This window comes from Charadrius vociferus, unplaced genomic scaffold (assembly GCF_000708025.1).
Source record: "Charadrius vociferus isolate BGI_N301 unplaced genomic scaffold, ASM70802v2 scaffold549, whole genome shotgun sequence".
Lineage (NCBI taxonomy): Eukaryota > Metazoa > Chordata > Aves > Charadriiformes > Charadriidae > Charadrius > Charadrius vociferus.
This window is the reverse complement of record NW_009650103.1, coordinates 4,487,626-4,512,263: the sequence shown is the minus strand read 5'-3', so window position 1 is coordinate 4,512,263 and position 24,638 is coordinate 4,487,626. Positions and strand designations below refer to the sequence as shown.

At 38.5% G+C, this 24,638-nt stretch overlaps 1 protein-coding gene across 1 annotated transcript in view; it reads left to right on the top strand.

The window, feature by feature from the left end:
* The window catches only part of PSMB7 (proteasome (prosome, macropain) subunit, beta type, 7), a 34,751-nt gene that overhangs the window by 8,372 nt on the left and 1,741 nt on the right, over positions 1–24,638 (top strand). Inside the window, exons 2-6 of the mRNA XM_009892359.1 lie at positions 118–215; positions 528–668; positions 1,937–2,052; positions 9,906–9,964; positions 24,211–24,362. Of these exons, the coding sequence (XP_009890661.1) occupies positions 118–215; positions 528–668; positions 1,937–2,052; positions 9,906–9,964; positions 24,211–24,362 (566 nt within the window). The remainder of the gene's footprint in view (positions 1–117; positions 216–527; positions 669–1,936; positions 2,053–9,905; positions 9,965–24,210; positions 24,363–24,638) is intronic.

The following is a 24,638-nucleotide window of genomic DNA, read 5'->3' as shown; positions in this document are numbered from 1 at the left end:
TTGTGCGGAGCCGGGCTCCTGCGGGCGCCCCCCCGAGCTGCCCCGGGCCTTGCTGCCGGACTCCCTGTCGGTCCCTTTGGACATCGAGGCCTTGGGAATAATTCTCTCTTTCTGTAGGATGGCATAGTCCTCGGAGCAGATACGAGAGCAACTGAAGGAATGGTTGTTGCTGACAAGAACTGTTCAAAAATACACTTCATTTCCCCTAATATCTAGTAAGTATTAAAGTCATTTATGGTGTAGTGGTATTGGTGATATTATTGGGATTTTTAGCCATGTCCTTTGCTAATAGCAAGTGTTAAGGCATACTTTAAAATTGTAATTTATTAGCAAGGCTGAGGGATTTTGGGATTTCATTTACACTTAAACGGGCTATCTTGTTTTGTACTTTGAAAACGTTGACTGTATGAGAACCTAATTTCTTCAGTTTTATGATGAGAAAACTTCTGCTTGTTGGATAAAGCATGGAGTTATACATTTCCCCTGTCCTCCCTACCTTTTCCTAACTTGTTCATGATATTTTTCAGTTGTTGTGGTGCGGGAACAGCTGCAGATACTGATATGACAACTCAGCTGATTTCTTCCAATCTGGAGCTCCACTCACTGTCTACTGGACGACTTCCAAGAGTTGTCACAGCTAATCGAATGCTAAAGCAAATGCTTTTCAGGTAACTGAATGGGTTTCTTATTTATTAATAATGCTGTTAAAACCACCAGATAAGTCTCGAGCTCCTGTGATGGAACGTCCTTCCTCAGCCTACTTAACATTCATAATAAGCTTTAAGGAAAGATTTAATAATTGCTCTTTGCTTCATAGGCTTTTGAGCTGAGATAGAAGAGAAATCAGGTCTGTGGTGTTTTACAAAATCAGTACTATAGCTGTACCGTGTTACTAGTCTTTACACAGCAATAATAGAAGAATGATAGGTTAATAAACTGTTGATGACACGCATGAAAACTGTTATGTATCTTGTGTGGTGAGATGGTTGGACCAGTAAAAATCTTGTAATATGCAAGCTTGTAAAACTGAGAATTTCGTGTGACTTGTAATAGAATCACTACCACAAAAAGTGTTTTTCAAAAGAATAAGATACCATACCATTTGAAGCCCACAGCTGTTAATATAGAACTCTGCTGGTGGTATAGTGATATAAATGAGTAAAGTGGTTGGAAGTTTTACTACAGCTATGTTAAGATTTTATTTGATTGCTTGACTGATCACAGATCATTATGGTATGGCAGCAGAACAAAGACTGAGCCCTTAGACTGAGGGTATACTCTCCAAACCTTTAAGCATTCCAGTACTGTTTAGTAATGTATTTCACAGAAGTAGAAACTGCTGTTGAAAAAGAATGGAAAATGAATGTATTCCATTAAAGATGTTGTTCAAGCTATTGGAAAGGGTCCAGGAAGGTGAAATAAAGCAATGAAAAGAAAATACTTTGTGCAACCAAGTAACCAAGATAAATGACAATAGTTCAGCTCAGTTGCTTAATTTTGTATTGCTGTGTACTTTGCCTTGATTTTTTTAAGTGTGTCACAAAACAATAAATTAAGATTTTAAGCAGCCAAGAATGTCTCATGGGGGAAACGAAGGAATATGTTTTCTTTGAAGTCTCTAAATAAAAACTTAATTGCAGACACAGGAATTTAATTTAAGGCTTAAAAACTAATCCAAACTCCCTGTTAGCATAAATGTGTCATCCAGCCTACTTGCTTGTCCAGTGCTTGTTTGTTCCACTTGATGCTGAAATATACCATATTTTAGTAAATTTCTTAATTGAAACTGTTGCTCACAGATAGTAAAATTAGTCTTTCTTCTGCAGAGATGTACCTGGTGTAATCACGGAAAAATTCTCAAATGCATACGTTGTGTTAAAAAAGAACCCCAGCTTTATTGTGGACTTTCACATTCACATATAAATATTGCTCCTAGGTATCAAGGCTACATTGGTGCTGCCCTGGTTTTAGGGGGAGTAGATGTCACGGGACCTCACCTTTACAGCATATATCCCCATGGATCAACTGACAAATTGCCTTATGTTACCATGGGTAAGTGATACTCCCTCAGTATTGAACACAACTGCTTGGTAAAAAGGGTGAACATTGCTAAGTATTATTTTAAGTGTTTTTACTTAAATTCCGTTGTTTGCTGGGCGCTGTGCAGACATCAGACTTCAAAGATAAAGTTGTACCGATACTTGTAAGGCAGGTGCGCTGTTCTGTTTCATTTCTAACACTTAAAAACTGTGGGTTATTATACTATCTAATCTAAGCTGCCAAAAACCTGGTATTAGGCAAGTTGCTCTGCGTGTTCCCCAGCATACCTTAAAGCAAGAGAATTGTGGGATTCCCCCCAAAAAATCCTTAGAAACTTGATTTGCAGATAGTCCTAACTCATGCTTCGTACAAAGTCTCACTTGGGGAATTACATTCTGCCTGAAGTTTTGCTGTATTTTCGTTAGGAAAACAATGTGCCTTTCTTCTCCTTTGGGACTGTTGTATTTCTGTGTTTTTTGCAAGGTAGCAGCTGTATTTTATTGAAGAAGGTGCTTCATTGTAGTGAAGCAACATCTGTTTACTTGCTATGTACAATAATTGGTCTTAACTACTGTATGGAGCTTCTCAGTAAAGAAGTTCAATTCTGTCTATTGCTGTGGTCAGCTTGACATTAGTAGCCCACCCTGAGGTTATTAAATGTTAGTACCCCGACTCTTCTGTCTATATAACGTTTTCTGTAATAGCAGTACTTTCAGCTACATGTACACAGAATCTCATTCAGTTTCAAGTTGGGGAGTGTGATAATATTGAAAGCTGAAACGACAGATCTTTGCATGTTTTTTTGGTATTTAGGTACCACCCTTTCAAGACAAATTGCAAAAGCAACATTCAGGATATATAGTAAAATACAGTCTTGGCAAATACATTCTTGTTGGTTGGTTGGTTGTTCCTCCCCCCCCCCCCCCCAACTATAAACAAGATTATGGGATAATGTGGAAATAAGTATTTTGTGGTAGTAGAATGCATATCCTTGGCGGCTTTTCCGGAGCATCTCATTTTTCTCACTTTACAAAGCAGAAACATTGCTCTATTACTTGCCAGTTCTACAAAAGGATGAAGAATACCTACAGGAGAGAGTTAAACTTTTGAACTCCTCAGTGCTGCTTTGCAGTAGCAATAATTTCAAGTTGTGAAATGGCTCTTGAGCATATGCCCATTTACCTGTGATCTTACTAAACAACCCAATTAGAGGCCTCTCATGAGTGTATTCAGGAATACACTGTATTACACAATACAAAATCTTCATTCATCTCTAATCCTGATTTGTGAATTTAACGTGTCATTCCTCCTGTGTCTTCTAACTATTCTTTGTCCATGTCCTCTAGATAAAATTGTTTCTTTAGATGTCTTGTTCTGTGTCTTAATTACTGAGGGATGCTTGGAGAGTCCCTGTGGTAAGAATCCTGAAGTAATAAGCTGTAATAAGCTTTGTGACTTGCAGGAGAGCCTTAGTGATCGCCATCATCCTCATTTTTTTTTTTTTTTTAAAAGGGAAGTAACGCATATGTTGTTGAAGTGAAGGACACGAACATCTTGAAATATTATAGAATTGTCCAGTCTTTGGCAAAGGGAGCATTTTCAATAGTAGTCTAGAGCTTGTTTGATTAGTTCTGAATTCTTTTGTGATTTATAGGCAATAATCTGGGAGCAAAGGGTGAAAAATGGTGAGAGATTGAACTAGTGCCTTCTGAGCTGCTAATATGCTTGTGCAGTTTCATCTGTGGCTTTAAAGGTTAATGCCTTACTGAGCATATCATATATCTGGAAAAAGTGACATGCCAAACATAACCAGGCTTGCAATTATTTTTGCTCTCTAATCGCTCAAGAAGGCACTGTATTGTTTCAGACTTGTTTCATTTTGAAGACTTGGGTGATTTTAAATGAAAGCTTGGTTTTGGTAGAGCTATTGAAGTGTAATGTGGAGTCCAAGTAAATATATCGGAAAAGAAAATTGATCTGAAAATTAAGTTTGTCAGATTAGTAAATCAGATTCAGCCTGTGTCTGATCCAGCTTTTATGCCAATACTGTGAGGGGAAAATGTAACTTCCATTTTAGTTAATCTTTTTCTGTTCATGGTTGGCATATCTAGATAAAACACCTACTTAGTATATTCTTGGAAATGTTAAAGGTTTTTCTTCTGGATCTTTGCACTACTGAAACAGTGCAGCTGAATCATCTGGTTAACTCTAATGAGAACTGTGATTAACTTGCAGAAATTCTGCAGAGGTGGTATTGGACCAATAGATGGTGCCATTACCTTAGGAACTGGCAAAGTACATAGTTGGCAAGTGAAATCCATGTAACAGTCATGTGATGTCATTGTTTAGCCTTTGATAGATAAAAAAAGTGTCTTATTCTTTTAATTGCCTTATACTCAACATTGTAGTTAACTGTAAAACTATAACTGACTCTATACTGATAGCTGCTAGTAGTTGATTGCCTGAATAAAGTCACTCAGGTCCCATTACGTACATGGTTACTTCTGTGCCTGTGTTTTAAAAGCTTTAAAATGTGGCATTTCTGAAAATCCTGGCCTCTCTTCTTTCCCTCCACAAAGCCAACATAGTAGCAGAATAAATTCAAACAAGTAGGAAGCAGAATATCAATGGATTAAGTTCATTGTAGCTTAAACTTTGATTTGCTGTCAGCTGTACCAGGTCTGCGTCTTGTTACTTTTGTCCATGCTGTCAAACAAAGCCCTTCTCAGCGTAAATGTCCTTTACCTTTCTACACCCGGTACACTGATACTTTCTCCAGGGACTAGGATATATTTTAGTAAAAAGATTTGCTTATGCATATAAATGAAAGATAGAACTGAGATATCAGAAAAAGTATCAAGGGTCAAATTGGAGATAGTAGTTGGAATTTTATGTTGATCTTATTTAGACTAATCTATTGTTTGTTGGTTGTGGTTTTTTTTTTTTTTCCCCCCAAGCGTTCTAAGGGCAGTTTGTTAAATCAGGGTAGGTATTTTTGGCCAGTTAATTTCTGTAAATTCACTATTAAATAGGAAAGGTTATTGAGGTGCTGGGTTTTTGTTTGTTTTAATATGCTGGAGTGTGTTTTTTATTTAGCTGGAGTGTGTTTGTGGATGGACAGAGTGGTATCCTCCCTTGCAAGGGAGATTTAAAAGATCCTCAGTGCTTACTCAGGAGTGAAAACATCAAATTAAACTGTTTATGCTGACAAAGGACAAAATTGGATTTCAGCAAACGATGCAAGATTGTCTGATTGCTTGGCTTGTCTAGGAAAGCTTCTGGCCAAGACTTATAATGAAATGCATGCATAAAATTAAAGCACTTGAAGTCTGTAGTTCAGCTTTCAGAAACAGTAAGTATGTTCCAGTAGTCTCTAGTGGCTAAAGCTAGTCCCCTGGTACCGGTGTTGCTTCATATTCATAAATCAGCTCTTCATGCATTGGCAATGTCGTCCTGCAGAGCAAGCACTACCGCTGCTGAGACTCAGCCCCGCAGCCAGGAACCAGGGTGAAAAATGATCCCAATCGATGGGGCTGTGGACATCACTGAATTTTTACCTAGAATGAACAGCAAATTGAATAACAATGAGTGCGTGTGAGTAACTGCCCTGTCAGGGAGCCCTGACACTGATGGATTAGGAAGTGCTAAATGTTGCTCTCTCAAAGCTCTGCGTATCCTCCAGTGTGGCAGGCTGAGGTAGCAAACAGGTTCTTGGGTGATGAAAATGGACTGTTCTTAGCAAGAAGAAGTTGTCTTCAGTGAATGTTCTGCTAAAAAGATCCAGTTTATCTGTTCTAGAAAAGCTACTGCAGTTGCAAAACGTAGTGGAAATTAGTCGGCTGGATTTTTTGCTATGTGTCAATAATTATCTTTTCACCTTAAATCAATACGGAAGTGGCACAAGTGCTCAAGTAAAGACCAAAGGGGATTTTAAAAATGAGTTTCTTGCAGTTGAGTCCAGAAAATTTCTCAATAACTTAGTTTTGAAAACTTTTGAAATTGCCAATGTTTCTTAAAGAAGAAAAAAATAAAATCTCTTATGGTCTCATAACTTCCCTGGTCCATGCCGATTACCAGACTGAAAAGCATTTGCCTCAGAATACAGCTTTGCATCTCAGTTTCTATAGTTCTTTATAATTTTTTTTCAATCAATATTTTTGTATATTTAGATGCTAGATAATTACTTAATGAATATTTGTTTTTAAAGTATAACTTACTGAAAGTGTATGCAAAATAAATTCTTTGGAATTGATATGGCTTTTTTTTCTTGATGATCGTTTCCAGGGTTGTTGAGATGTAACCATTCATAGCAGTTAGTGGTTTTTAAAAATCTAGCAGAAGTAGGTTTTTTTTTTTTTTCCTGAATGTTCTATAATACAAATACCTGATGACTTTACCAGTTATACTTTGTTTTAGTTATCCTTATTGCTCACACACAGAACAGTTGTAAACTTCCAACATTAAAAAAAAAGAAAATCCAACAAAGAAAACTTCTATTTCTGCATTGGTTGTGTGGTGTTAAGATTTCAAACTAAAGGTATCTAAGGTAAATACCTGGGTTGGTATTACTTTGAACCTGAGCTCAGTTAAAGACACTGGTTCGTGGCACGTTACCTCACAGCTTTCCCAAATGTTTTAATAGAGGTTGAACTGATGCATCTTAGCAATGCTGAATCCTGTTAGTGACTTAACTCAGTTATTGTGTGTATGAGGTGGGAACAGCTATCCCTAATTAATGGATGGTGTTTTGCAATGTTTGGATTTTATCCTTCTCCAGACATTATGTTTGGGAGTTGTTAAGCTTGTTTCTGCACAAAGGCAAAGCATGCTTGTTAAAAATGAATTATTGGTGGGCACCGAATACATGGACAAGAGAACAGCTGTTTCCCCACGTACAAACAAGTTCTCCGTAGACCCTCAATATCTAAGTTTTCTGTGCTTTTAGAGGTACTGCAATAAGAAAACCATACTTGCAATGTTTACTTAGGTTCACAGATGTTATTGCCAGCTCTCCTGTTACAATGCATAGCTTTCACAAGTCAGTTGAACTACTTGGAACATTGTGGGGTTGTTTGGATCGTACGTGGAATTTGACAAGTAGAGGGAAGTTGGTGTAACTGGATAGTGACGTTCGCAACTGTGCTTGTGAGCAACTGTCCGCTGCTGGTTTCCTGCATTTCTGTATGGGCGGTCGAGTGACGGGCTTGCAGTCCACCAGCAGCGCAAACAGGGGGATTGAGGGGTTTTCTTAGTTAACGTGCTACAGGTGACTATATGCACATCATTAGTACTTTTCAAAATAGTTCATACTGCTGTTGCCAAACAGCAGATGACTTGTTTTGATGCAGGAACGTGGAAATACTTGTGTTTCTAAAAACACAGTGTTTACATCTGGTGCTATTAAGAGTAAAGAATTTTCATTGTGCTATTTAAGATTCAAGAATCTGTTCGTTCAGAGAATGCTTAGCTGTGCTGTGAGACTTTGGCTAAGGCGCTTTTTTGAAACACAAGCTTATAAAACTTTAGGATTTATAAGCAGTAGAGGAAAAAAACTGAATTTATTAAGCTTTTCCAGCTTTACTTCCTGTTCTGTTAGAACCTCCTTGGGATTGTGGTTTTTAGATGTAAATGTCTACATGAAAGTCTTAATTTATTTAAACCTACAACAGCTCTTTGAAAACTTGCATTATAGGACTGTCTGCACTTATTTATTTAAAGTTGATATTAAATTTAGCATTTACTTGCACCTTGCTAATATAGCGAGATAAATAATTAACAGTACAATTCTTTATGTATAAAGGATTTCATGTAATGTAACATAAGGTGTCCCCCCCCTTTTTGCCCCTGCCTTTTTCCTTTTTCTTCTTTGTGAGTCTACCAAGTTCTTGCCCATAGGTTCTTTTGGGAACAACTTTTAAAAAGGAGCTGGAGGAATGAATCCAGTGAAGCCATGTATGAGATTATTGCAATATTTGTGTTCTTGATAATTATTATTTGTCAGTAGAAGTTATAAGAAATTAAAACTTCTGTTTCTTACCTCAGTAGCTTTAATGCAGTAATTTCTGTCAGATATTACCTTTTATACTTTCATTCTTGCACATTTTATAGTCTTGATACTCCAGGTTTTTTTCAAAGAAACCTTATCCAAGGGTAATATTGTTTTCTAGTTTTGAGGCTTCCCGTTGTGCTTATGGCAGGCCTTCATTTGAGTGTAGTAAGAATGTGGTCTTAGTTTGAGATCGTATCTCAGATATTTTTTTTTTTCACCCCTCATTAGAAATGTTCCTATGTCGTTCCTCAAGAAGAATTATTTTATGGATCAAGTCCTGTATTTGTTTTGGAACACACCTTATTTTGACCTTGTTCAAAGGATCAGTAAAATTCCTTTTATTTGTGATACCAGCTGTTAGTATCAGCAGTTCATTTCTGCTATTAGTTGCTTAAAAATTGTCTTTATTCCCAGTTTCAGCATTTAAAAAATGGAGTCATGTATCGCTCCAAGGTGTAAATGAATAGTCATTGCCTGTAATACAAGTACACACTTAGAGTGTCCTACTGCTTTTAGATGTGATGTATTTGGTACTGTAAAGGTAATGATCCTCAACCGCAGCAATATTCTGTAACAGGAATATCTGTCATATTCATTGGGATTACCATGTTCATTGATTTGTGTCTGTAAATCTGCTGTTTCTACCCTTTAAATTTGATCTATAATTGGACCTCCTTAAATGGTTCAGATAAGGTAGTCTGTATTTTCTCAACAGTGTCACTGTCAGCTTCTCTTTTTTCATTATACATTCAGCAGACTTGATAAAATCAGCAGGACACCTCATTTGAAACTGTTTAATCGCTGCCTTTTTCTTTCACTAAACCATTGAGGTGGTCAAGCGATATACACAAATCATTTTAAATAGAAAATATGGCTTTCTCTGTGACCCAGCTAAACAGATAGCAGTATGCAAAACAAGTTAAAAAGTAATAAATGCCAAAAAATCTTCTAATTGGAGTAAAAAATTGCAGGTAACTTTATTCACTCCCCAAAAGTACTGCTCTCTGAAATATGATTAGGGCCACAGACAGACGTCTTCCTGAAGATTCACTCTTTCAGAACAAAGCAAGTTTACAGTTTCAGATAGTATCATACTGCTTTTCATATTAATTTACAGAAAGCACGTTTATAACACCTGCAGTTACAGTGCTTTGGGTAGAGATGGCTTCTGTTCCATTGCCACACTTGCACTGCGTCCTTTAAGGGAAGTAACATTACACTCCTGTTTTCTTATCTGTCATTTTGTCTATGCGGCTGTTATTGTTCAATGTGAAAATAATGGAACAAAATAAATGCATAATAAACTGTTCTAAAGTAGATATGGGAAATAACCTGGTGGCAGCAGCCAGTTACCCTATTACCATTGCTAGTTTACTCATCCCCATGCATAAGGGTGACTGTGCCAGGGCAGCTCGTTAAAGCAATCTATTCATTCTGAGTGTCTTAGTATTAAGTGACATACCCTCTAATGTGGCCAGGCACAAAAGTGGGACAGGAGAAACGGAGGAGTAGGAATTACAAACTGGCATCCAGTTAACTCTCTTTTTCTAACCTCATTTTCATATCTTGGTGTTCAAAATAGTAAAAAGAAAAAGGCTGTCAGAACAGAGTCCATTGCAAGTCTGTGTGCACTAGCTATACATTTAGGATTAAATTAGGTGCTGTATTTAAAAAGGGAAGACACGTTAGAGTGTATGGTAAGCTAAGGTGGGCTTTCAGTCTGGTTTGTGCTGCTGATAGGTCTTATCTTGTTGTTTAAAAAAATACTGTAGGTAAATGCACTGCATAAATAAGTGTCTTAATGTTGTTACCGTAGGTTCTGGATCATTAGCAGCTATGGCAGTATTCGAAGATAAATACAAACCGGACATGGAGGTAAGAATTTTTATTTTTTTTTCCTAAAGCTTAGTGTTTCTTCCCTCAATAATTATTATGAACATAAGAATTTAGGTTTGAATCTTTTAAAAAGTTAAATCTGCTCTAGTTTCCCCGCACTTAAAATGTACTAATGTCAACTTATTGCAAAGCTGTAAAAGTTGATGGGTAAAAAAAAAATCAAAGAAATACAGTTTCTTGCAAGTTTATGTATGGAAAACTTGTGATTTGAATGTAGGCAAAAGCTTTAAAAACATACAACTTTTGCTAGTTTGCCCTCGGTAGTCGGTCCTTCCCTCTCAGTGTTGAAAGGAGAATGCATGACTGTAAAAGCAACAAAAAAAATGTTCAAGTAGTGTATGAAACCAATTAGATTTCTGGTTGATTGGGTATGTTCAGAAGTAGTAAATGCACTTTTGATTTTAGTATCTACTTAAAAGCTGATTATCAGAAGACTTACAAGGTTGTGGGTTGTTTGTGTTTAGCTGATGGTCTTGATAAAAATTGAAAAATGTTTGGTTGTTCATTATAGAGAATCATTCAGAAGAGCTAAAAGCTGGAGCGTCATGATTCAGATCAGAATAAGTTAGGGTTTTTTATATGAATGTATGGAGTACACTATTTTTGTATTATCTGTAGTATTTCCTTACACTTAGTTGCACCATGTTCAGTGCCTGCTAAACTAAACAGTGAAAAATCTGGTTATCTGCAAACTATTGATGAAAACAGAACCAAAACAATTAAAGGGCTTTCTGTGACCATAATTTGTAAAATGCCTCAGTAAACCACACTAGTCCCTTCAGACTTTCTGTGAATGGTCCTTCTCATTTCGATTGATTCGTAATTTCACAGTAAAGAAAAAATTGAGTAATGAATACAAAATTGAAAATTGAACCCATTAAGAATGACTTGTAACATGTAACAGTTGCAGTCATTTCAGCCTAAAATGCAGATACAACAAATCTTACAGCTATTTGCTATCACTGAATAACATGGAAAAGGAAAAAGTTGATTTACTGCAGAAAAGGTCTTCAGATGTTCCTCATTTTGTCATGCAACTGCTGTGGGTCATTTCCTCCCCTTCAAATGTTGGTGTGACCGCAGTATATTTTCAGGTGATGATCCCATAAGTCCACTGAGTTCCTTTCTAAAATCAATTAAATTTAAAGTTTAAAGTGATGTGTCATACCCTGTTACATCTCATGAAGAAATGTGATGTGTAATACAAGTTGATTTAAAAAAAACCCCAACTTGTTTCAAGAAGTTTTCCCGTAGTTAAACTGCTTACGAGTTAGTAGTAAAGAGTCTTCCAATTATTCCTGGAGCTGGCTCCTTTTCTGTCAGTATATATGAAATAGTTGTAGGTGTGCAAAATTATGAAAATGCAGTAAGATCAGGATTCCCGTGTTGCTGCAGTGTTTTGGGCAATACCTGAAAACGCTGGACTTCTGGCCTCTAGTATATTTATAAATGCTGTCAGAAATATTGGAATATTTTTAATAGGCATGCAAGTTTCTTCTGTAAGTAGCATTGCACTAGATGACTAGTAGAAAGAACCAGTGGAGAGAGGGAGGCTCTCTACTTTTTTTTTTTTTTCCCCCCCTCACACTGCTCTAGGAACGACAGTCTCTTTTTCCAGCCCCTTGTGTGACCGTGCACTTGGCATGTGTGCTATTCATACTGAAAACATGGACTACAAGTCCTCGGAATCAACAGCATAATAGTCCGCTTTCAAAGATAGAAATGTCAGAGCTGTGCTGTGAAACTAAAAATTTCATCTTATTCTCAGCTAGTTTTCAAGCTTGTATTTTAAGTCATTCTTTGTGTAAGAGCAACCAAAAAAGGCACCAGAAGTTGGTAAATCTCCAACTTTTCCTATTTAGAAAGGTCATCCTAATTAAATTGTCTTCATACACAACCATAAATGGCAGCAGATATTCACTGTTCTAACAAGCATGTAGAAATGCAGCCTACCGATTTGTTGAAAGAGATATTGAGATCTTTGAGACTTGCGTGCACCTTAACCTTCCTTTGTTTTTACTGGATAGTCTGTTAACTACTAGCAGTTTAGTAATCGTATTAACTAATCCAGCAAAGTTTCAGGTGATAAAGCTCAACTGTACTCTTAAACAGTTCTTCATGTTCTGGTATGGCTGCCAGCTTAGAATATTTACATTTTGAGTCAGATGTGGGTTTTTTCCTGGTAAAGTAACAAAATAACAAATTATATTTCTATTGAAATTAAAACAAATCTGAAGTACACTATTGTATATTTTACATAAAATTTGCTCTGAAATGGCAATAATAATAAACTTAAATTCCTGGAGATTAATTTAATAAAACGGGTAGAGGATTAATATTTTCCTGTCAGGATCAATACTGCTTTCTTTTGCACTAATTGTCAGAATATCTTGCTAGGGCTACTGGAGGGTAGTGGTGTGCTTCAAGACCATCACATCACAGAAAAATGATTCAAAGGCAAACTGTCCTGCACCCTCTGGTATCGACTTGCAAATTAGCATCTGGAATGTAATTAAACAAGCTTAATGAAAGTAGCAGCTGAATACTACTGGAAAAGACAATCAGCTTTTTTGCCTCTGATATATATTCTGTACTATTGAAGCTGATCACCAAACGCATCGTGTGAGCACAGTTAAAAAAATTAGCATTTATTTGAAGAATAGGAACTGTTTTTCATTCTGTTAGGCTTTTGGCATGCACTGGTGTCCCATGAGAGCCATGCCACAGCAGATAGTGCACAATATTTATAAATCCATGACAGGCAATAATAGCAACTTGAAAAATTCTTTTGCTAGAATTTCAAGTTGAGAGCTGCCAAAAGCTGAGAGGATCAAATCTGCAGTGGCAGCTGCTGTGCCCTACAGTTAGAATCGTAGACTTTGAAGATGCTCAACTTAAAAAAAAATAAAAAAATAATAAAAAAAAAAGACTGCAGGCTTAGCCAATTTTTGCAGGTTTCTAGAGCTCTGGCTCTCTGCCTTTTGAAGATGAGTTGCTGAAGCTTCTACCACTGCCTGAGGCATGCTAACACCAGCAGGATGTGTTTTTTTCCATAGACTTAGTGTGTCTTCAGATTTAAGTAGCACATGCTTTATCAATGCCAACTGTGATGGTCCTTTCCCTGGTTGCAATGCCGGGAGATGATCTTTACCCAACATCCTTCAGAGAAACTGCAAAGATAGATGGTGACGTACACAAGTGCCACTTCTGCAGTCTGATTTATGGAGGCATGTTTCATTATGAAGCAAGTGCTGGCCTCTAGAGGAACCATTATAGATTGCTGAAGATGTGAACACTTTCAGCCCTGAAGGCCTGTAGATGCTTCAAAAATGTAATGCCAAGCACCTAACTACTGTGGAACAATATTAATCTGTCATGTGGGCAGCTATAGATCTACTTTAAAAAACATAAGTGGAAGAACAGCACATCTAATAGAGTGTTTTGAGCTTAGATCTTTCATTGCAGCCAATTTTTCTTTCAATAGAGTTTCAATGGAGTAGCCACATGGTTTTTAAACCTTACAGTCAGATTTTGCAAATGCATTCATGCCTTCTGGTGTTAAACAATAGTAAAGAAATACTCTGAGTCAGTGGATGCAGAAACCATCATGATCTGGGGAAAAAAAATGTCTACAGTATTAAATGCTGGAATTCTGGGTTTATCTATACTGTGGCGGTTGAATTCCTAGGGTGATTGGAGGGGTATTATATATTTTATTCTGGTATTTGACTGGTGTTGTTTGAAAAGGAGAAGCTTTTTGTCTGTAGAAGAATTACTTCATGTACAGTGAGGCTATGTTTTACTCTCTGACAAGAGCTTCATGTTCAAGCGAGGAAACGGGCTGCTTGTAACTTCATTTCTTTTCTGTATTTCATCAAAATAGCCAGGTTTAATAAAAAGAGGATCCAGAAGAAGGGGAGTCAGAAGCCGCAGAAAGCAGAACTGTTGCAGGAAAAGAGAAGTAAATCTTTGTAGTGAGTTCAGGGGCACGGAATAGGTAGAAAAAATGAAAGGAGGTAGTGTGGCAGATATTTAATAATTACTGATAAAATAGATCACCCCAAAAATGTGAAATTATAGATAGTCATTTATTATACCTTTTTTTTTTTTAAGTGTGTCAGGAAATCGAGTGTTACTGAGTGAAAACAAAAAGACTGGAGGGGTAGGAACAGATTAAAAACAAAAGGGGGGGCTGTTCTGACTATGTTCCACTTGGCGCGCGGGCGCTTCCCCTCCTGTAGCAGCTGTGCTGTCCAAAAAACTGCTTCTTGCACTCCTGCCCTATTGGCCACGTTTGCTTTTGTGATCATTCTGCGGTGATTAGTTTTGCTAACTTGTTTGGTTTTGACAAACATGGGTTAGGGACCAATCGTAGGAGCAATTCAGCTGGCAGATTTGGGTAATCCTGTGTAAAAGGAGGAACGATGAGCAGACAGGAGGCGTTGGAGGTAGTAACCTTTTTCAGTTAATAGTTGCAGCTGTCAGAGTAGATGTTCACAAGGAAATGACAGGAAGGAAGAGGACTGGAAGTTGCAAAATGTGTAGACGTGGGCTCTTCTGGTCCACAGCCTTGTTTCTGGCTTTGCCACTGCCAGTTGAGGTCCCTGCGAGCAGCCCCACACGCCCCGAGTGAAGAAGCTGAGGCATAAAGAATGGCTTCCTCCAAATGCTCGATGTGCACTGGTGGTCTTTGCTGTGTCAAAGTGGAAAGTGGTCTAAACGCAACTTTCACTGTGTACCTCTTCTTTCAGTACAGAATACATCGGGCGTAGTACAAAAATATGAAAACATGTCACTTTCTTCCATTTTTAAACAGCTGACATACAGATCATTCAAATGTTTCTGTGCTCATATTTCCTACTGTCCCTCAATATGACGGTATTATTTTTGTTTATTAACTACTGACAATAATACTGAGCTATTTTTGGAAACTGTCAAAACTCTCTAGTCTTCAACAATAGTTGTCCCATCAGTCTTATTTAGCCTGCATCTGTGTGATTCGGGGCTCAAGAGCAATGACAAGCTGCATATGAATTCTGTATTCATTAGTGATGGTGATCAAAATGCCTGTGTCCCCGCCATAGGGCTCAGGTGTGGGAGTCTGCAGGCTAATCCCACCAGCTGACATTCAGAGGTTTAATGACTCCGTAGGAAGGTGACCACTTGCTGGGAGGTTTGTCGGCTGAACTCAGACAGCAGACAATAGAGATCAAGCCAGACTATCAGAGTTAAGCTGGAGAGCCTGCCTGAGATACTTGAACCCCTGTTGGTGTCAAACACAGAGATTAAGTAAATGGGGGGAAAAAAAAATCTGACTCCGTGAACAAAAATAAGTACGTAGTATTTGTGTGCTCTGTGTATCTGTTTATTTCATTACCCAGTGACAATCACTGAGGCTGTTAGTGGCATATCTTCACTGCCTTTTCTGGCAGAGCTCACGGCGATGCAGATTTTGTTTTCCTTATGTATCTGTACTGTTGAATCCTTCAGAGACAAGAATTTCCATGGGTAAATATCAGGTGTTAGTGCAGACAGTCATCCAGAAAATAAAGGCTTATAATGCAGTTTCTTATTTTTAAATTAGATTAAAATTATTCTATGGTAACCTGGTTTCCGCTTGACACATTGGACAGTGAGTGCTGTTCTCATCTTTCACAGAATTGTGCCTCGGATTGATTTCCTTTGCGGAACTAACGTTAAACAGGAAATAGGAGGCTGATTTAAAATGTGCTAGCTAGATGTGCTCCGGAATGGCTAGGATTACTGGAGAAGTGTTTTGGGGTGTGCTTTCTGAGTATATCAAAGCACAATTTCTGTGCAGAAATCAGGTGAGAAACTGCCGCCATCAGTCTGAGTTACCAGTGATACCCAGTAGCACCTTCTTCTAGTTTTCTGTTTACAGACTGTACTGAGGGAAATAAATTTTACCTTAGTTTAAATTGGGCCTTGCTGCCTGACAAAGAGCAACAATTTCTTCACCTTTACGAAAGTAACACTTAAACTTTGTACGTAATAATGTAGACAAGCTCGTCGGAAGCAGGGCTCCGTGTTAAGAGATCATTTCACTGCACAGGGTAGATGTAGGACAGGTCATTATTTTTGATGCATTTCTCAGGAGCAGGTGTTCCAGTTTAAATCGTTTCAGTTTGTGTATCTCCCATAACTGCAGAACACAGGCAAAACATACTGGAAAATACTTCACGTGGCAGGAAGCCCGAGTGCCGCTCCTGCAGAGCGAGGGCTGCGGGGGCAGAGTGCCATTTCTGTCTGAGCAGGGAAGAGTGAATGGGAAGGAGCGGAGGGAGGGAGGGAGTCAGCCTGGGCTGGCAGGGGAGGCTCCCTCCCCGCCAATGAGCTTCACGGAGCGTTTTGGTGCATTGGGAAGGAAGAATTACCAGAGGGCCCAAGACTTCTTTTTCCAAATAAAATGTTGACCTTCATTCCCTTCCACCCTTTTTTCAGAGGTAAAGTAATAGTCATACGAACAGGGATTTGCTTTGTATGAAGCCAGACATGTTAGTGCTGGATGTTCGGTTTTTGATATGCAGTAATAATCTGTAGTAATTTTAATAGTCATCTTTTGCATGGTTTACATGTCTGGCTACTTGCTGGTAGCTAAGGTTCAGTCATTTCTGTACGTTAATGCAGCTGTACAGAGAATTGAGGATATCGCACTGTCAGAGTAGAACTGCAGCCTGGCAGAATTTACAGCTGTCTTACTGTTGAGCAAGTTCCTTTTATTTTGAGAATCCGTTCCCTGATAAAAATGAACCTTACCCAGACATAAGAAGTGATGGATTAAATGAATTTTCATATTCATTCTTAGTTCAGAGTACAGGAATAGTGTTAAAGAAATCCCGTAGTTGTGAGAGGAGCTTGTAATTTAATTCTGTACCATTGGAAATATGTATTGTACTAATATTCATGTGAGGAATGACATATAGGAGCTAATGTTATTGAATAGTAGTTCCGAATCATATAAGTTTCTTGCCTTGGCAGGTAATTTGGCATAAATTGTTAATGTAAATCCAGGTTAGTGGGGAAGACGTTATTTTACTAAAAAAGATAAACTGCTGATTAATTCAGTATAGAACTCAATTACAAATTGAAAGTGTCTCTGCGGGACGCCAGTACCCTAAAGACAGCAGATGTTGAATTGATACTCCAGCATATTTCACACTGGTATGAAATATTAACATGGTTTATTATACTTGTGTGGTGTATAGAGAGGGGGAGGTGGTGATGAGCCTGGGCTCGCAGGCATCTACCATCAGAACATGAAAAAACTGTAATCACTGAGAATAATAATTAGGGACTAAGGTGCATTTTATTTGAAAAGTTCTTAGTTGAAAACAGTTAGAAAAATAAACATATACTAACATTATTCACAACAAACCTGACATCAAATGCAGCAAAGAATTACCTGATCTATGATTCTATGATCTATTAATGAATGAATGTAGGTACATCTGAGTGTAGAAACTCAAATTGCCGAGTTTTAACAAGACTGCTGGGTCAATGCTGTGCTCTGATTTCTTTTTGCATAATTTCCTGCATGTGCCATGTTTCTGCTGAAGATTGCCACTTCATAACAAAATTAGTTTTTCTGTGTTTTTTGTGTAAAGTAGGCAGCACATTAACCCTGATGTGTTCATAGTCCAGGGATTTAAGCAAGTTGGGTTTTTGTCTTTTAATATACTGTATTGGTGATGGTGGCACAGACAGGCTCAGGCTCCGTAGACCAGAGAGACTCATTTGAGAGAGTGCCCAGTGATGAGCGGAGCAGTAGTACAGTGGCGCAAGGAAATACAGGAATGTATGCAACGGCAACCGGCCTGTGCTTTATTTTTCCTTTCTTTTCAATAGAAGTCCAGCTTTGAAACCTTGCAGAGAAGTTAGAATTTGGACAAATGTATTTAAAGCTACCATTCCAAACAGAAGGCGTGTTCCACAGTGTTTGAACAGGATGTATTCTGGAGAGAAAATTATGATCATAATTAATAGTCTTTGAGTCCTTGACACTGTTTGTTGTGCAAATATTGAGTCATTCACTTGCCTTCCTGCAAGTGAATGAAAGTAATGTTTCAGAATTTGGAGTGTTTCAGGTTCTTGTTAAATAAGGCTGTGGAAACAGAACTGGAAAATAACAGGATACACGTTCCCTTGATTTGAAATAACTTAACTCTATTACTCTGTGTGTTAAGCAGCTATTTTTTCACTTACTCCCCTCACTTTTGCTTTAGAAACTACTAAATTTCTGTTTATCTTAGTTTTTAACAGCTGTCCAGTAAAACTAAATAAACTTGTATGTAGTATTTGAAGACATATTTTCCTCTAGATTTAAGTTTTTTCTTTAGACCATACATGATTTCAAAATAGCGTATGGTGGAAATTCAGCAGAATGAAGGCGATGCCATCTTTATACCTATACAGGGCACAATTTTAGTCCCTGGGTGTCTTGAGATATCTTAATTTTTCCATCACGTGCTGGGAATATTCTGATAACTTCTGCACGTCCTTCTTTATGTACAAACTGGTGGTTGTTCCCAGGACCCATCTTTCTGCTTTATTGCTCTGTGTCTCCCAGATGCTGCTAATCTTACAAATTCTGATTTTTGTAACCTCTTTGCCTTTGGTGTGATCATTGCTTTAATTCTTTCTACTTGCAATTGCTATCTTCTACATGTTTCTGTGTACTGTGTTCATTTGGCACGTCAGTTTAATCATGGTTTTTGTGATTTGGAATCCTAATCCTACATATTTATTACATATATCTATTTTAATAGGCTGTTTTGCACTGTTTGCACTGGTAAGTCTCAGCATTCTGCCTCTGACTTCTTTTGTGACTTTTTAGAGCACAAAGAAAAGATGGTGGAGGAATAAGAGTGAGGGGAAGAGCTAGAAAGACTGGCTACTTTCACATTTCATTCACCTGATCAAAGATGAAAGAAAACCCAACTATTTTGATTGTAGCATAGGTCTATTTAAAAAAAAAAAATTAAAAATTATGAAATGAGGTATGTCATTCATCTGGTTATGAGGTACTACTGGAAATGCATACTTTTTTGGTTAAACCTGAGTGGTTTAAATTACATGTGCCAGCCCCTTTCCAACTTCAAAAGGTAGCCAAACCAAATTCATTCTCACTAATGGAGCCTTTCAACCTCCCCTTACAAGAAAAACACAAAGTACTTTGCTGCTCAGTTTTGTTATCTCTTTGGACTTAGCCAGCAGATTTTAGCATTGCTGCCAGTTACATATTGATCGCCACCACAACTTCTCCCAACAGGCAGCCTTAGACATCCTCTCACATGTTGTAGTCTGCCGATTACTCTTCCAAAGTCTAATTATGCGTCTGTAGGTGCTTACGTCCTTCAAAAGGTATCGCTTTCCTAGCCCCAAATTCCCAACACTCCTTTATAGATTTATTTTATTTTTTATTATCATTGTCCTTCCTGAAGCTTCTGATTATTTTTTTTTCCCCTTCTATTCCCATGCGAGTCTTGTGGATTCTCACTTTAAGTAGGATCAACTTTTACATTATGTAATTTGAACAAATTTCATTCTGTTGTAAAAGACAGTTGTGATAAGTGTTTTAATTTTTTTTATAGTTACAAAAATTGTTGCACACTGTCATTTATTCTATACTAATATTCATTGTGCACTATACTTCAGATTCTTGATAAGACTTACTATTGGAGAACTGCAGTATGTATCACATATCTAATAGCATGCAGGTGACCTGCAGAAGGTATTAATTTCACTTCGGTAAGAATTTAAAAAAAAGTAAAGCCTTTTTACAGTTTTTAAATCTGGAGAAGGCATCTCCTTTTCAACTTGCTTGCGAAGTTACAAATGTTGAGGAAATAATATTCGCAAAGCCATTCCAGCTGCTCCCTTTACTGCTAGAGGCATAACGATAAACTTGTTTAAAAGCTATTAGTAAAGATAGTATTAATATGATGTAGAAACGTCCACATCTTCTGTAGGAAAGTCTCTTCTTTTTTCCTTCAGTGGCATTTGAAAGCTGGAAATGGCTTAAGTGAGAAGAGAAACTTGATTCAAGTCATATACAAGAATAATGTGTAAAAGTTCCTTATTGGTGCTGTTTGGGACTTGCACCATAGCAGCTGTAGAGAGGTAATCTATCAGTGCTTGAGTGTCTACAAAATGCAACTCTCCAGATAACAGGTTTAAAGTAAAGATTTAATACAGGCTCTATCTACTATGATGTTGCAGTGACAGTTTAAAACTCATTCTCTAAATCTCAGCAGACTTTATAGCTAGCAGTGGGCCCATATAAAGCTTAATGGCATTACAACACATAAATCATCTTTTAAAGATGCTACCAGTAGCGCCAATATTAAATGCAGACAATTGTCTGTGTTATAAATAATTTATCAAACACCATTTCAGATTAGCCTTCCATGCTGAGTTATTTATTTTAGCCTTTACTGTACTATTCCTAAGACACATTTTGAAAGATCCATTACTGGTCACTTTAATGAACTTGGGGGTCTGTTTTTTCCCCCCTCAAGCACTACGGTACATCTGTGGTGACCATTACACGGCTGATCTGGACCTCTTTGCGCCTTTTACAAGTACTGCCCATTTGTCATGTAGTGGTAAATGGAGTTGCACATTGGAGTCCTGGGACACATTGTGTGATGTGGTGATGGAGACAAACAGATAGCTCTATAAAGTGCTGCTTGTCACCGCTGACTTGTATTACAGTACATCACTCTCGCTGTAATCTCATTTAAGAAGCAGCGCGGACCCCAGAGAATGATATTCCCAGTTAGCTTGGTCTTTGCAACCATAAAGTAGGAAGTGCTCCTTTTATATACTCTGAACTTTTAGGGTTTTTTAAGATTAATTATTACAGTGACTCATTCGTGCCCCTGTACTTAAAAACTGCGTCAGCACTTTTCATGCTAACCCCCTATTTTCTGAGTGTAAAATAGCAGTCCTTGCTACAACTTGTGTGCAGGATCTCCATCAAGGAATGTTGTGGGGTTTTTTCTTGTGGCTATTCTGGTTGTCTTCGTAAATTATGAAAAGAGGAGGAGGAGTAAACATAGCACTGAAGCAGGGTTTTCTAAAATTAAAATTATTCTGGGTTCATGAACTAGGCTGCACTATATCAGCGGAATGAGCTGGGTTTAGACTTCCTCAGTGTAGCGGATGCCTTAGTACACTTACAGCTCGGCTCTACTGACCGCACTGGATATTTTTAGAACTATTTTCATAGCGGCAGGTTGATAGAGTACTTTTTAAGAAGCAAAAAAAAAAAAAAAAATTAACTTTCAATTAAAGGAGTGAGATGACTGTGCAAGCTTTACAGTGTTGTCTAAAAAATACTAAATGAAAAGGGAGAGTGGAACAAACCCCCACCGATCTGCTTTAGTTTTCCTGAGCTGTGGCGATTTTACAGTGTAACAGCTTGCATAATAGCTTAAAAGTACTCTGGGTTTGCTACTGTTTAATTTTTAAAATATAGCTACACATGCTTTTTTACTTTTGTACGTTTACTTTCACTATAGTACTAAAATGCCCTTAGCATGCAACAGATCAGTGAAAGGAGGCTGCTGTCCGTTGAAGGAGGAAACCCTTGCTCATGGGAGTTCTGCTGCCGAACACACTGAAGGAATGGGTGTTTTGTTCTAGTCACCTTGGTAGAAGGTGTAATTCAATGTTTTGCATTTTGTTTGTTTTTTTAAAAGTAATGCTAGTAAAACTCGGAGTGAAATAAGAATTTATGCTGTTTCTGTACTTTACTGAAAAAAAATGCCCCCCTCCTGGTCAGTACCGTAATTAAGCTGTTCAAACAGGAATAGCGCTATTAACAAGTTCTTCTATAGAGGGCCATTGGAGAACGCAGAGTATGCACTGGGAGCAGACGTGATTGTAGCTGAGCTAATTTTGGGCTCCTCTTCAGCTGCACTTGTACAGTGGGGCTTGTGCAGCTGCTGTCGGAGTCGGGGTCTCGGAGCGGCCGTGGCTCCTGGCATCGCTTCTGTCGCGGGACAGGGTACGGCAGAGACACCGACGCCTTTAAAATGAAGCGAAGTTTAAAAAGTCAAATTTTTCAAGACCAGCACTGAATACTTGCTTTTTCATTCGTGATGTCTAATGGCAGAAGATTATTCAAACGTGTGAAATATCAGCAAAGCAGTGACGAGTGATCATGGTGAACTGAGCACTCGGCTGTGACCACGCTGAGCAGCAACTGCCGTAAACGAGGATAAAACCCCGTCCAAAGTTCTGCGTTCAGAGATGTCCTTCATTCTTTGTCTGTCTTTGCTGGAACAGGCATGTTCTAGGCACTTAGCAAGTCAGCTCCTTATACACCTTTGAGAGATGTAAGGGGTCTTATCTGCTCTGGTATGTACTTAAGCGGCCACTGAGAGGGTTAAAGTGTGTGTGGGTGTGTATGTGTACATACACGCGTGTATCGACACAACCCCCTTTTCCTTGTATCTGGCACTCTGGCAGATGACTGCAGCACCAGCAGTTACTCTGTAGAGGCTCCAGTGAAGCTGAGGGCGCAGGACACATCCTCGCTGGGTTTGTGTCTCTTGGCAAGTACCAGAGTGTCATGGGAAGAGGTGCAGGAGAGGGCTCAGCCCCCACACCGAGGTGGGGGCTCTGTCGGGCGGGAGCCCACCTTTTGTCCTCAGGACAGGAGTGCGTAGGTACTGGGAACGGATGCCCATACCTGTTTTTTACAAGACTTAAAGTGCTACATCAAAAGGTTGTTTCTCAACACTTCTTCATCCTCACCATCTTCAGTGTCAGTGCAAAACTAAGGGTTTACTGGCTGTGTCACATTGTTTCTAGTAGCACTGGATGTGATCTGTGATTTTCAATAAGCTGCCTTTGAAATAAAAATAATCCCTCCTTGGGATCTGTAGAGGGAGCCAGCGCAGCTGTAATGGCCTTTACTGGGAGAGGAGGTTCTCGGGCGTATCAAAACTTGTATTTCTGATGCCTTCACATCAATACCATTCACTTTTTTTTTTTTTTTTTGGGGGGGGGGGGGGGGGGGGGGGCGGAGTAGGAGAATGAAGGTGATTACAGATCTGTTGTAATATTTTAATGGAGAGTTTGATGAATTTGAAATGTTTTCTTGTAAAGGACTCATCTGAATGTTACTTATGTTTGTGTCACACAGACACACCGCACTCTGTTTCAGGCTATTCAAACAGCTTCTAAACAGTGCACTGCTCACGGTCCCGAGCCGCGTGCCTATTTCGGCAGCTGTGTATTTGCCCTTTTATAAGAGAGGAGATATACAAAACCCATAAGAAAGCAAACATTGGAACTTTTGCAGGATTAGTGTGTGGTTTCAGAAGCAATAAAAATAGTGAGCTTTACTTCCTCTTCTAGTTTTCTATTCTAGTTTTGCTGTAATAGGATTCTACTAGTTGTACCAAATGATTTAGAAATACACATGCAGTATGCATTAAATGAACTAAATACATATTTTGCTTTAGCCACTTACAGCGTTTCTGAAGTGTACAGCAGAAAAGAAACTGGCAAATCTTCTATTTTTTCATTTAAGTGCTAAGAACTTAACTACAAACTGCAGTATTTGGAGAGAGGTACCTAGCTTGACCAGTATTTTCAGCAGGTGTCTTTAAATATTCTGCACTTGTGTTCAGGACTGGCGTTAAAAACGCCAGCCGGCCTGGCTGCTTTGCAGGACAGTTACTGTTAAGATAAGCCGAATAAATTTTGCAAAGCCAGCTACGTTACAAAATCATAGAAATAATTTTGGTACTACAGAGGATGATTAAATCGTCCTACCTAGGGAAGTCTTGTAACTAAACTAGTGTGAATCTTTAATTTGTATGCAGCTGTTACACAGAGGGCACTATAGGGAACTTGTAATGTACACGTGCACAAAAGCCTGGAAGACAAAAATTGTAAAATTTATTTTCTCCATTCATTAAGGCAGAAATCTTTGTCTTGTTGCCTTGACTGTCTCTACTGAGGCTGATCTGTCCTGAGGGGCAGTGGATCATGAACAGGATAAAAGGTTGTCCCTGTAGATGGACACTGCTCAGCAGACTGTTGTTAATGCTCTGCAGTACTTCGGTGATTAAAAAGGCGGTGGTATCTCATTTACTGTTCTGAGAGCTCACAGCTTCCTCTGCCACACAGACAAACATTTCTGTGAAATGCCAACACTTGTGCAGTGACGGCTTTTTTAACTTTTCCAGGAAGAGGAAGCCAAACAGCTTGTGAGAGATGCCATCGCAGCTGGCATATACAATGACCTGGGCTCTGGCAGCAACATCGATATCTGTGTTATAAGCAAGAACAAGCTGGATTTTCTCCGTCCATACGATGTGGCCAACAGAAAGGGGGACAGGTTAGTACTCCTGAAGTACACATTACCCATGCTCTTCCCAGCAATTCCTATTTTCTGTAATACTCCGTTTTGTCAGAGTCATCTCTGGATCTGTATACTGACTTTCAACTAAACAAGAAAACAAAATTAGTGACTGTGCCTGCAGTTGGGTAGAGGCTGCCAGTGGTACAGATGTGTGAAGGAAACAAATGAATTTCTTACCTGCCACCACTTTACCGTGCCAGGAGACAGCTCTTGCGTTTCAGGAAGTAACGAAGCTTCGCATTTGTGACTGGG